Source organism: Crotalus tigris, unplaced genomic scaffold (genome assembly GCF_016545835.1).
Source record: "Crotalus tigris isolate CLP2741 ecotype Arizona unplaced genomic scaffold, ASM1654583v1 scf7180000017625.6296891, whole genome shotgun sequence".
In the NCBI taxonomy this organism is placed as follows: domain Eukaryota; kingdom Metazoa; phylum Chordata; class Lepidosauria; order Squamata; family Viperidae; genus Crotalus; species Crotalus tigris.
In genome coordinates this window covers 3,989,900-4,003,848 of record NW_024096520.1, presented here as the reverse complement: position 1 = coordinate 4,003,848, position 13,949 = coordinate 3,989,900, and the positions used below count along the sequence as shown (strand labels likewise).

The window sequence follows — 13,949 nt, the reverse complement described above, 5'->3', positions numbered from 1 at the left end:
GAAATATTGGACTCTTCTGATACCCGTGTGCACCATGTCAGCCAAAAGCTCTGCTACCCAGAGAACTCCCTCCCCATGCACATATCTATGATGGGGAGGAAATCTCCCAGAGAGAGAGAGAGAGAGAAAGAGAGAGAGAGAGAGAGGGAGAGGGAGGGAGAGGGGGAGGGAGGGAGGGAGGGAGAGAGAGAGGGAGGGGGAGGGGGAGGGAGGGAGGGAGAGAGAGAGAGAGAGAGAGAGAGAGAGAGAGAAACTGACTATGTCTACTCCCACCAGACACAGGAAGATGTTTTGGAGTGTTCAGAACAAGGCAGGCAGCCCACGTCACAACAGTCAGTAAGTCTGGGGTGTCAATATAAAGAGCCGGTCCTCCTCCTTACGGATCCACTTCATCAGCTTGTTGACAGCGCTGACAGCTGCTGCTTTGGTACCCAAGGGGCTGAAGCACACGTAGAGTTCAAAAGCACTGGTCACCTGGAAAAAGTTTAAATTTCTATTACAATATGCAATCAGGGCAAAACCGTTCCTCGTGTTACTGTTGACATGCAAAGCAAATTGCCCTATTGTTTTTATTGCATACAAATAATTGTTGCCAGTTGTTTCATTGGGCCATTTGCTCTAAGTGAAGAAGTGTGCAAGGTTTCAGTTGTACTAAATTAATATATTTCCCAAATAATAAAGTTATTTTGGGATTAGTCCTGCTTTTACTACAATTGTGCAGCAATGAAATAAATTCTTACCCAGGCTAGGAGATTTTCATTGGATCCAGTATAATAGATGTTATTTAGAGGACGGGAGGAGTTGTGAGCTCGGCTATGCAAGAATTGATACAATTCCAGGAGTCTTTCCTTTTCTTCTTCAGTGATATAGGGAGCTTCAATTTCTGGGCTGGAAAAACACACGTTCATTACATAATGCTTTTTGTCATAAAGGTAAATTAAATAACTATTTTTTTTTGCCTAAGGAGAAAATTTCTCACTTCAGCAGAATTTACAGCTAGTGATTTTACTAAATAATGTCCCCCCTCCCAATTTTGTGATGAGCTACCATTAAAACAGAATCTTAAAATATAAGAGCTTGACATTTTATTAATACCAAAGACTGTTGAGAATTAAGATCAGGACTTTGTTTAGACAGTAAGCATTTAACCTGTAGTTCTAGGGCCACATCTCCCAAAGAGTCTCCCGTAGAGACTCAGAACTTGTCCAAAAACTGTTGCTAATTTTTTATTATTTTTTAAAAATATCAATACGATGATATTTATATACTATAATTACATATTCTTGGCATTCTACAATTTATATAACTTAAGAGTATTGGAAATAAAAAAGTAGACAGTCTGTCAGTATTAGTTACAATGTAGGATATCAGTGTTATTATCCAGCATTAAAATTATTTGACTTTTTCAATTCAAAGTCAAGAATAATGTTGCGAAAGATAAAAATAGAAAAGAAACACACTCCAATTTGCATTAAAGTATTTGTTATATAATAAAAAAAATTGATCGTGTGTGTGTGTGTGTGTGTGTCCAAATTGTTGTTTTGAGATCAAAGAAGAGAAAAACATGTAAATTCAATTCTTCCTGATTTTGCCTGGTTCTTTTTCCACTTATTTACTTCTTGAATAGGTCTCAGCACACCATTCCTAGGTAAAGTGTGGCCTGTGATCCAACAAACCTGAGACCTCTTTGCACAAACTAGATGTAGACATTTGTATACAGATGGTCTTTAGGTGGAACTAGAGTGTACTCTGTTTTGTCTGTAACATTTAAGTTTTTTGTTTCATCCCAAAAGAGACTGTTGGACTGGAAAGACAGATCTGATCATTATCTCCCACATCAGATCAGAAAATGGATTCTACAAAAAATATTTTCAAAGTGGATCTACAGTACTTACCTACCTCCTCACAATTAAATTGCAGAGGTAATTTGGATTGGATTCTAGAGCAAAGGTCCCCAACCTTTTGGGCACTGGGAACTGGTTCCCCTGGAGAGAGATTTTTCTGTGGACCAAAGGGTGCGTGGTTTTGTGTGCTGCCTGCATCTCACAGATGCGGCTTTGCTTGTTTGTGCGTCCTGGTTGCTGGCATGCTGCAGCCCGGTACTGCTCCATGGACCAGGGGTTGGGGACCCCTGATCTAGAGCATACAAAGTCTCCTGAAAGTATGATTAGACTATTCAACTAAGCAATAAATTAGGTTCTTCGGTGCTCCTGGATTACGGTATAAACCCCACTGCCTTTCTCATTTATAGCGTCAGCTGGCTACCCATGTTAACTTTTATTACTATTCATTAAACTGGCTATTTAGTGTATAAGTATCCATGATTTGATGGGCACAGAGTTTTGAAATCTGGCCAGCATAAAACACCAACGAATTATTAGGAGGATTATTCAAATACCTATAGCTCTAAAGACAGAGCTGATTTTTGTTTCCTGGAGACATATTGTGCATGTCAATTTGTAATTTAATCTATTTTATTAATTCAGTAGAAACTTGATGTCCCAACGTTAAATTTCATCTTCCTAAAATAGACTATCCAACATAGACTAAATTGATCCCATTAATGGAGAGTAAATCAGTTCTAGCTATCCTTGCCTTCAGCAGAGTTCTAGAGAGAAGCTGGAAGATGGGTGTTGCCCAGAATGGACTCTCACCTGGTAAAAAGTCCTGAACTCTTAGATTTGTAGATGAAATGTCGAAGGTCTGGAATTCCCACCTGGGAGACACTGTAGAAAGGAGTACGCAATGCTTCCAAGAGAACATAATGAACACCACGCTTCTTTAGGCGTTCTTGGAACTTTTGCTTGCAGTGAGATACAGTAAAGAAGTCCTCACGATCAGTAGAAATCAGGACAAGGCACAAGTCAATGTTTGGTTCCAAATAAGAAATGTGAGCATGGAAGAAACCATTGGAATTGAACTTGGGAAGGCATATTGGAGTCCAAGCTTCTCCTTCTCTAAATGAGGAGGATGAGCTAATGAGATTAAAGAGTAAATGGAGATCAATTGGATGAAGGAATTGGTCCCTTTTCCTCACAAGTGATACCAATTGGTTTTTTGACAATAAGAGGGCAAATACCAGGCTTTTAGCTTTGGCTTGCTGAAGGCAAGTACTCACCACATCCCTGACTCCAGCAGCCATAGGCAGGCAACGTGCTGCCCCCATGAGAAAACTGGGGTCTCTAGCCATCAGATCTACCAGGTTGTCAGTTATACGCTCAGAGCCTGCTAACAGTCTCCTTAGATCATAGTTCTGCTTCTGTTGGAATATCCGGTTAAGCTGAGTCAGTGTCAAGAGACTGACTATCTGGTAATAGATATAAAGGAGTTCTTGAGCAATTTCTTGCTCTGACTGTCGAGTCTGAGCCACTGCAACAAGCACCAGGGGACTCTTGCGCACAAAGACCACCTTGTATCCATCTGGCAGAGTCAAAATGGAGAGGGAGAGAATGAGAGAAAGTGCGTCAATATTTTGAGCTACAGTGGTAACCCTAAAGCCCTATTTGAAAATATTTTTTTACTTCAGTGGAGGTTATTCTGGGGAATTGCATATTATACTCTAGCTGTTTTCTGATAATTATTGGTCTTTGCATGCAAGGGATATTTTATGAATCTCTACCTGAAATCAAAAATGGTACAAATTATAGATTTCTTAGTTCTGTGAAAAGTAATGAGAATTAACTAAACTTATTCTTAGGTTTTGAAAGTTGTTACTTATGAAGTTTTGACTAATTCTCTTCCACCTAAAGGTTGGCCAGTAGCAGCCATATTAGCAATCTAGTCATATTCTTCTGTCTGAACATGGATTTTGGTCAGTTTTTTTTTTTTATAAATTGACTTTGGATTTGCTCTTTGCTTTTTACAGAGACATCTTAATTGTTCGTCTATAACTTAACTTGATGCTAAACTGAAGATAAATGGCATATTAACAAATTATTAAACTTGTTAAGTTCAACCAAATTCCCACTATCCATCTTAAGTTATTTCTTTGTTAATTTTAATGTATTTATTGTCTTACTGTTTTCATCTTTTATAATATTGTTTTATTGTATTGTAAGTCGCCTAGAGTCAAGTGACAGCCTGATGGGCAGTGAGTACGTTAAAAAAATAAACAATTTACAGAAGCATTTTTTTACTGTTTTGTGTAAAAATCAGCACTTTTAGCCCTAAAGCCAATGTCATACTGATTATCTCTGCAGAAGACTCTGCACTCTCATTTCTTCTGTCTTTCTCTCATACCATATTCTACTTTCCAACAGACCTACTTTGTCAGGAAGAAATGTGTGAATTAGTACCTGCATGAATTGATCTGATGGCATTCTTCTCTGCTTCTACAAAGGAGACCAAAGCCATCATTACTCCCATGGTAGTAGACAAAGCCTCTTCACACCCATATCGTGAGTATATGGGCTTGCCTGCCTCACTTAGAACAAAGATGTGCTTCTGATGCATGCGCCAGGCCTCCATGGTTATATCTTCTTCTTCTTTTCCTGATAGGACTGAACCTCGACGTGAAGCTTGTGGCGAGAGTTCCAAATTGCCCTCACTGTTCTGCCTTATCTCTTCTTCCAGGTCCAGGGCTATACCAGTAAGTTGTGTGCTTAGTTCACTGAAATCCTTGCTGATCTCTTCCATCTTGAGCTCATCACCTTGAGACTCTTCCCTCTCGCCTGGGCTCTTGGGTGCCAATTCTGTATTGTCTGTACTGGTTAGGTCCTCATAAGACTTAGTGTGAACAAATATGGCTCCCTCTTGGCCTGCCCCTGATAAACAATGCCAGAATAAGTGATCAGTTTTTCAGAACAGAGGGCAATTTTAAACTGTGACAAAGGCATCAGAACAGAATGACTTGCAAAGCTCCTCAATGCATCAGCCTACATAACATGGTAAATAAATCTTGATTTTCTTAAACCTTGTACTAAAATTTCTGTTTCTGTGCTTTGTGTTAACTAAGGAACAAGGGGTTACGTTTAAATATTAGAAGATTGCATTTATTTTAATGAACACTCCATACCACTCTTAAACCATAATGAATGCTCTTCCTTTGAAAACAATGTAAAGCAGATCTTTTAATTTTAATATTTTAATGTGATAATTGTACTACCTGAGCTCAAAAGTTTTTAATTTTTACCCAGGAACTTAAAATTCATTATCTGTCTTTCTTTTCTAAGTAGGGCATGCATATTTTTAGGTACATTTAATAAATTAGTCAGAGAAGGCTGGATGTATCGAGTATTTTAAAGCAGTGAAAGAAAAACTGAGCATTAAGTTCCCAATAATAATCTGAAATCAAGTTAAGAATCTCAGACTATTGAGTCTTAGATTGACAGAAATATGGCCCATTAAGCAGAAACAGTGGTTTTCATTCTCTGAAAAGATATGGTTTGAGAGTAATTATTCTCAGAGTCTAAAATCTAGATTATCTGCTCATGTATTATTCTGGATGATTTTTCCCCAGTTTTGTAGTTTCTTTTCCCTTTTCTTGCATGATTGTTGATATTTCTGCTACATTTGCTTGGAAATGTTACTATTATTCTTCCTAATAAAACCCAGGAAAGTGACCACACTTTTTAATATCAGCCCGTGACTAGGATTTTGGGTAGCAATTTAGTGGCTTTTTAGAGTTGATTTAATCATAGACTTATAACTTCGCCATCTGCACTGCTGTCCATCTATTTCTGGGCCCAATACAAAATGTTCACACATTAACATATAAAACTTCAACAGCTTGAAATCAGGCTGTCTGAAGCAGCTTCTCCAGTAAGGCAGAGCAGGTAGTTATAACAAAAAAAGTCTTTCTTCTCTGATTTGCATAAAACACTATCTTCAGATTAATTAGCCTGATATCTATGTTATGATAATTTTGATCCCAGGTAGAGCTCTTACTTTCCCAGGCATCTGAAGTATTGTTTTGGTGCTTTTAATGTTAGTGTTTTGTTGCCGTTTTAGTGTGACTGGGTGCTACATTTAACATTTCTACCCAATCTGCTGGTTGTGGTGCTCTCTATGCAGGCTTTTATTTAGTAATGGTTCTCACAGAGGATTCCAAGTGGAAAATAGATCACTTGACTGGATTTTATAGGCAAGAATAATTGCTGCTTTCTGGCTGCCAGCCTATTCTTCTTAGTAAACTACCACTGTATAAAAGTTCTTCCCTCTCACTAAAAAGATGTTCATTAAAAATATCAGAAAAAGAGGAAGGTCTTACTATCAACTAAAATAAAACTGATTATATTGCATATCCACATTCTCTGAATATATCATATTAATATGAAGAAAGAGTGAATGGATCAACAGGAAAGATTAAAAAATGTGTTATTAAATGGAGTTGATGAGATTCTCAGAAAGGAAAATTAAAAAAAATCAAACACAATGTATGAAGCAGTGAATTGGCATGTTAGAAACAACAATGGTGTGCGACAATAGAAAGGTAAGGTTAAGTATAGTGCATAGTATTAGCATCAACTAAATTTACAATAACAATAACAATAATAGAGTTGGAAGGGACCTTTGAGGTCTTCTAGTCCAACCCCCTGCTCAGGCAAGAAACCCTATACCATTTCACACAAATGGCTGTCCAGTCTCTTCTTAAAAACTTCTACTGTTGGAGCATTCACCGCTTCTTGAGGCAGGTTGTTCCACTGATTAATTGTTCTAAGTGTCAGAAAATTTCTCCTTAGTTCTACATTGCTTCTCTCCTTGAATAGTTTCTATCTGTTGCTTCTTGTCCTGCCTTCAGGTGCTTTGGAGACTCCTCTTCTTTGTGGCAACCCCTAAGATATTGGAACATTGCTATCATGTCACCCCTAATCCTTCTCTTCATTAAACTAGACATATCCAACTCCAGCAATCGTTCCTTATATGTTTTAGTCTCCAGTCCCCTAATCATCTTTGCTGCTCTTCTATGTACTCTTTCTAGAGTCTCAGCGTCTTTTTTACATCGTGGTGACCAAAACTGGATGCAGTATTCCAAGTGTGGCCTTACCAAGGCATTGTAAAGTGGTATTAATACTTCACGTGATCTTGATTCTATCCCTCTGTTAATGCAGCCCAGCACTTTGTTGGCCTTTTTGGCAGCTGCAGCACACTGCTGGCTCATATTTAAGTGATTGTCCACTAGGACTCCGAGATCCCTCTCACAGTTACTACTTTTGAGCAAGGTACCACCTATACTATACCACCTATATACTGTACTTTATATTTGGTTTTTCTTGCCCAAATGTAGAACCTTACTTTTTTCACCCTTGAATTTCATTTTGTTAGAGAGTGCCCAGTGTTCAAGTCTGTCAAGATCCTCCTGTATCTAAAGCCTATCTTTTGGAGTGTTGGCTATTTCTGCCAGCTTGGTGTCATTTGCAAATTTGATGAGTTTCCCATCCTGTCATCCAAATCATTGATGAAGATACTGAAGAGCACTGGGCCCAGAACAGAGCCCTGGGGCAGCCCACCACACATTTCCCTCCATGTAGATGCAGTTCCATTGAGGACCACAGGCTGAGTACGGCCAGTCAGCCAGCTACGAATCCATCTGGTGGTAATGTTCTCTAACCCACATTTTTTTATCTTATCAAGTAGTAGATTGTGATCTACTTTATCAAATGCCTTACTGAAGTCCAAGTAAATTAGTCCAAGTAAACTACATACATTACCTTTTCCTTATCTCATGCCTTAATTTCTTTGGCTCATTATTTCTTACCCCATTTGGCATCAGTCTATTTATCCCCTATCCCAAAAAGGAATAATGGGATTCTACATGTGTGTTGTGTGTAATAACATTATTCCACCCAAAATGCACAATATATGTCTACTGTGACTCACCTGGTTCTGTTCCCTCGGTCAATCCTGGGGTTGGACTCTCTGACCTCTCGGACTGATGTCCATCGGTCGGGGCCAAGGACCCATTCGGCCCATCCTTCTTCTTATAAACATCCGCAGCCATTATTAGAAATTAGTGGAGATCTGCAAGCAAACAAATCAAAACTACTAACCTTTATTGGCTTTATTTATTTATTTACTTACTTATTTACAGGATGCATGTCTGCCTATCTCATATAACTCTCATAATAATCCCTAAAACTTAGAACTTTCCAGCTTGAATTAATAATCAACTACATTTGAGTTTCATTCTAACATACTAACTATATAACGACACTGCTAGGGCAGAAACCCTTTGGTATAATTAATCATTTCGGGTTCAGGAATATACAACAGATCTATGAAACAGTCTGACTATACACAACATTTTCCCATGTTAACTGATCTGTCAGTCCAACTGCTTGATTTCACATGAGACACTGAACTAAATGTAAGGTCTATAAACTAGTGTGAGAGCTGTAAGTGTAAGAGCTGTATTTGCATCTGTGGCAGAAGAGCGCAGGCAGGCAGCCACGGCTCTCGCTCCCCTCCGGCCTCTATCCGCTTGCCTGGCAGGGCGGGGGTGCACTCGCACATGGGGTCGCACGTAGGGCTGCTGCCTTGCTTTCCGTGCCATGCTGGGGCTGGGCTGGATTGGGCGCAGAGCCTCTACACTGCTTCTTCCCCTACGGACATTGGGAGTGCCCATCCTGCCTACCTGTCATCCTGGGGCAGCTGCCGCCGTCCCGTGCTCTCCAGCCCATTGCCAGCCAGCCGGGCGTGCCGAGCTTGGGCCTTGGGCAGATGGAGGCTGGAGGGGAGCGAGAGCCGCAATTGTCCGGCTCCTCCACCTGAGGACGCATGCGGGGAGAAGCGCTGCCTGGCTCAGTAAGCCATGTCCACCTGAAGAAGGAGGAGGGCTGGCTGGGGACGGGCGCAGCGCTGCCCAGGGAGGGAATCTGACCAGCCCAGCCCGGAGAGGGGAAAGGCCGAGGGGGACAAAGGGATGCAGGCGTAGTGCTCGGGGGTAGTCGCTCTCCCCCCTCCCTCAGTGCTTCTGCAGAAGAGCTGGCTGGCTTCGGCATCATCTGGGCAGGCCTGGCCGCACATCTGCCCAGTGGTGCTGGCAGGCCCAGCCTTCCTCCCCTCCTTCCTTCCTCTCTCTCTCTCTCTCTCTCTCTTTCTCCAAACTTACGTGTCCTCCTTCCCCCACTAGCCTTCTGCAAAGCGCAAATGGACATCGTGTTCTACTTGTCTTCTCCAAACTCAAGTCTACCATTGCTTCCAAAGGCCATCTGCTCGCTCAGTTGCTCTCTCACTGCACCCCCACCAAAACCTGCTTTTACAGGTTCCCCTCTCCCTGCCCATCTCTCGCAGCTGTTCCTGCGAGAGTGCTGCTGGATTCGGTTTCTCTGCCCTCTCCAGTTCCCACTAGTCAGGCGCACATGGAGAGGGTGAAGGGAGCGTCCCTTTGATGTGTGTGCTGACAGAAAGGGCTCTGCGTGCCCAGTCTGGCACGTGTGCCATAGGTTCGCCATCACAGACCGATATCAATAACAACAACAACAAAGTTGGAAGTCCAACCCCCTGCTCAGACAAGTGTCTGTCTAGCCTCTTCTTAAAAATCTCCAGTGATGGAGTGCCCACGATTTCTGGAGGCAAGCTGTTCCACTGGTTAATTGTCTTCACTGTTAGGAAGTTTCTCCTTAATTCCAGGTTGCTTCTCTCTTTGTTTAGTTTCCAACCATTGTTTCTTGTCCTGCCCTCTGGTGCTCTGGAGAATAGTTTGATGCCCTCTTCTTTGTGGCAGCCCCTCAAATACTGGAATACTGCTATCATGTCACCCCTGTTTCTTCTTTTCTTTAGCCTAACCAAACTCAAGTCCTGCAGCCGTTCTTCATATGTTTTAGTGTCCAGGCCTTTGCTCATTTTAGTTGCTCTTCTCTGAACTTTTTCCAAAGTCTCAACATCTTTTTTGTAGTATAGTGACCAATACTCGTTATAGTTTTCCAGATGTGGTCTTACTAGGGTTTTATAAAGTGGTACTAATACTTCATGTGATCTTGATTCTATGCCTCTGTTTATACAACCCAAGATTGTATTAGCTTCTTTGGCTGCTGCTGCACACTGCTGGCTCATAGTCAAGTGATCGTCTACTAGGGCTCCGAGGTCCCTCTCAGAGTTACTCTTTTTGAGCCAGATTTCACCTAATCTGACTTATACCTTTGATTTTTCCTGCCTAAATGTAAAACTTTGGTTTGCTCCACATTAAAACTCATTTTGTTGAACAAGGCCCATTGTTCAAGTTTGTCAAGACCTTTTTGGATCTTGTCTTCTGGGGTGTTGGCTATTCCTGCCAGTTTAGTATCATCTGCAAATTTGATGAGTTCCCCTTCTATTCTTTCATCTACAGTAAGTGATTAATAAAAATATTGAAGAGTACTGGGCCTAAGACGGAGCCTTGTGGTACTCCACTGCTTAGTTCTCTGCATGTGGATATAGTACCATTGAGAACTACTTGTTGAGTACAGTTTGTCAGCCAGCTACAAATCCATCTGGTGGCAATGTTGTCTATTCCACCTTTTTTTAGCCTACCAAGCAGTAGATTGTGGTCTACTTTGTCAAATGCCTTACTGAAATCTAAGTATACTATGTCCACAGCATTTCGCTGGTCTACTAATTTGGTCATTTTATCAAATAATGAAATAAGATTGGTTTGGCATGATCTGTTTTTAACAAACCTGTGCTGACTACCAGTTATAACTTTATTTATTTCTAGATGTTCACAGATCTGTTTTTTAATTATCTTTTCCAGGATCTTTCTAGGTAGTGATTTTAGGCTGATTGATCTGTAGTTTCCTGAGTCTGTTTTTTTCCCCTTTCTTGAAAGTGGGAACTACATCAGCCCTTTTCCAATCTTCGGGTACTTCCCCGGTTCTGAGATAACATCTGCCAACTCCTTCAGAACTCTGGGATGTAATCTGTGGAGTCCCGGTGATTTATATTCGTCAAGGTTGAATAGGTGTTCTCTTTCCATTTTCTTGCTTATTTTAATTTTTGTTTCTAGTTTGCATTAGCAGTTGCTTAGAACAGTTTTCTAGGAAAAACTAATCCTTTTTATAATACCTCAATGGGATTTTTCTTCCTTTTCTCTCCTTTCCTGTCCAGCTACTTCTGAAATAAAGGACTGTCCTATTTATAATAAAGGATGTATAGCCACTGTAGCACATTTCCACTACTGTCTCTCAGCCTTAGAAAACACACAAGAATATATAGATATAGCAGCAAAGAAAAAACAAACAGTATGGAGAAAAACAAACAGGTGTGAAGGAAAGAGGTAATTGGAAAGAAACAATTGGGGGAGCAAAACTGGATTTATAATTTATTTCCCTTCATTTCAGAGTAGTCATCTTAATTTCAGGGTTGTCTTCTTCCTGGATAACACTATAGTTCTTATTTATCTCTAGCCCTCTGTAATTCAATAAATTGTGATTAGTAAAGTTCCTTTTCATTTTCTCAAGGCCAACTGGTGCCTTATCTAGAAACTGCTAAATATTTATTGCTGCAGGAGCTAGCCTGGACTTCATTCCTACCTCATGATTCAGATTTTTTTCCCTTCTTGACTTCTAATATGTATTTGCTTCTGAGGGTTCACAGTTAACACAGTTAACACATTTATATTCTTTATGCCAGGGCATCTTAATAGAACTGGCATACCAAGTAAATAGCTCCTATACCAGTTCTTTGTAGGAAGTTAGTTCCATGGACTAGTACAGGCTGTTCTATGAAAAGCAAAAATAAAATTAATTTAGAAGACCAAATCTGGAGCTCTGTTTAAACTTGAACTTCTTCTGAAGTGTCATTTGACACTTTGACACAAGCGAGAAAGAATTAGGGCAACCATATCAGGGCAGCAAAAAACTGGGCAAGCACTAAATGGTAGCAAGGTGATATAGATCTTGCTACCATGTAGTACTTATTTAGATTTTGGCAACCCAGATATAGTAGCTTAAAAAAAATCCCTGAATGACAGATTTTTTGTCACCAGTTGAATTGCAGTCCCCAATTAGACTCTGCTACCAGCAGTGGCAAATCAACCCATTCTCAATTCTATACCTGAATGCATCCATAAACACCAACTGGCAGTCAAAAGGCATGACAAAAATTCTTTAATTTCAAAACATATAGACAGATTTAACCATACCGGTAGTTTCAATTGGGAAATGTGACAAATCCTAGACAAGGCCTAATCCAAAAATGCCAGGGAATTTCTAGAAGCCTGGCACTCTGACAAATCAACCAGCAATAGACACGTAGACATTAACAATCTGTATAGGCTATGCAAAAGAGACAATCAACCAATCCAAAAGAGAAAAAGACTTCAGCACTGCTCCACTAGTAATCAGTACTAAATTCAGCATAGATTAACTCCAAGATCAACTTCAGATCATCAATCAAGTAAGCAATGCCCCAATCAAGAAACTGCCATTAGTAAACAGCCCAACCAAAGAATCCCTAAACCCCCCCCCACACAGACAGGCAAGACACCAGAATATAAACTTACAAGCACTCCTTCTAGCACTGATGATGTTACCTAGTTAGGGCAATGAAATGTCTGCAAGAAAACAAGCAAGCTCAGAGAGTATCAAGGACCCTTCATTTCATTACTTTCTGCTAAATACAAACAGCCATTCGTGTATCCCTAAGAATGTGAACTGGTTCAAATTCTTTTTTCACTTTCAGTTTGCACTTTATACCAAAGCTGGTTACACAGTTAATTTGGAGGAGGGGGAGCTGCCAATTAAAAGGTTCTATAATTCTATACATTCTATAAATATTTCAGAATAACATTGTTATTTGTCTGGAAATGAAAAGGAACCTGAAAACCAGTTTGGTAATTTAGATTATTTGAAGATAGACAATTAAATTAGATATTTCTCTACATGAATTATTTGCGTTTTTTACAATCTCTCCCTCCTAAATGATACTTTGAGTTCGAATTAATACATGGTTTGTGCATGTGTACTCTTCACTTTCCTTCCACCATGTGTTATCATAGCTGTCACTGCTCTTGGAGAAAAATCTATTGGAGCACATCAATAACAACTTAAACCTCTGTTTAATTTCCAGACTCTGGTAAATCGCTTGGATACCATAAGAGATGAATTTGCATAAAATTCAGTTAAGCTGCCTTTCATTGTCATCTGCCACAGTAGCAAGTTTCAGTTAGGACAGCGCTGAGAATATTTGCAAAACCGAGGACAACTATCAACAGGCCTAAATTCTGTATTTTTCTTCCTGTTTACACTTTCAGTTCAGGAATATAAAGGGTACTTACAGTTTTGACAGGAACAAGCTGCCGACTGAGAAAACGTCAGTGAAAGTCTGCTTCTCCGGTTGTGGATGAAATCTGAGCAGAAGGGGAAGGACGTAAAGCTCCGGGGGAAGAAGAGGAGGAGGAGTTCAGTCAGCAGCGATCTCCTTAGGAAATTCTGCCATTGGAGTCTAGAGCATGCCTTTCAATCTCGCCAGCTGATTCTGTCTTCTCCAGCGACATCCAGGAACATCCAGTACTGCACTACCTACTTCTCTTTTTTTCAAAGGTCACTTTCTCAATACCAGAGATCCCAGTGCATCTTGGGGATTGTAGTCCACAATTCTGTAGTTTGCGGTTTTGACGGTCAAACAGTGAGATTCATTTCTAACGTAGAAGTAAAAAGCGATCCACATCTGCCAACATTTGAAACAGATTTAAACGACCCTTCTGTTCAGAATTTCTTAATCTCTTTGAAAATGTAATAAAATTGATATGGGATTAAGCATGCAACAAATACATAATTTCTAATCTTAAAAAGCAACAACAGGAAGAGAGGCCAGGATTTTTAGCCTCATATAATAGACAAAGGGACATTTTAAAAAATCTTATATCACTTTTTATTTTGATGTTTTGAACACCACATTCACATTTTCTTGGAAAGAATTTTTTTTCTGGGGTTGCTTCCAAAGAAGATATTCTTTAGATACTAAAGAATTGTTACAAAACTTCGCACCAATTAAAACAAATATAATTGTGATCTTGTGTGTCGGTTTAAAAG

General features: G+C 40.0%; 1 protein-coding gene across 2 annotated transcripts; it reads right to left on the bottom strand.

Annotated features, from left to right (window-relative positions):
• Window positions 1–202: 202 nt before the first annotated feature.
• On the bottom strand, window positions 203–13,707 carry MON1A (MON1 homolog A, secretory trafficking associated). 2 transcript variants are annotated; one of them, XM_039333887.1, is made up of 6 exons: window positions 13,193–13,707; window positions 7,819–7,980; window positions 4,296–4,763; window positions 2,655–3,420; window positions 741–888; window positions 203–474 (listed from the first exon to the last, which is right to left on the bottom strand). In XM_039333887.1, the coding sequence occupies exons 2-6, from the start codon at window positions 7,937–7,939 to the stop codon at window positions 334–336; spliced, it is 1,644 nt and encodes a 547-aa protein (XP_039189821.1). In that variant the 5' UTR covers window positions 7,940–7,980; window positions 13,193–13,707; the 3' UTR covers window positions 203–333. The 2 variants fall into 2 exon arrangements, with proteins under 2 accessions (XP_039189821.1, XP_039189812.1); XM_039333878.1 differs by having other exon boundaries at window positions 7,819–7,959; window positions 13,193–13,705.
• Between the last annotated feature and the right edge of the window lie 242 nt (window positions 13,708–13,949).

Excerpts from the sequence above, each read along its gene's own strand:
- MON1A (XM_039333887.1), bottom strand. The coding sequence starts at position 7,939 with ATGGCTGCGGATGTTTATAAGAAGAAGGATGGGCCGAATGGGTCCTTG. Across the intron at positions 4,764-7,818 it reads GACCGAGGGAACAGAACCAG|GGGCAGGCCAAGAGGGAGCC; the intron begins GTGAGTCACAGT and ends ATTGTTTATCAG. Across the intron at positions 889-2,654 it reads AGTTCAGGACTTTTTACCAG|CCCAGAAATTGAAGCTCCCT; the intron begins GTGAGAGTCCAT and ends GTGTTTTTCCAG.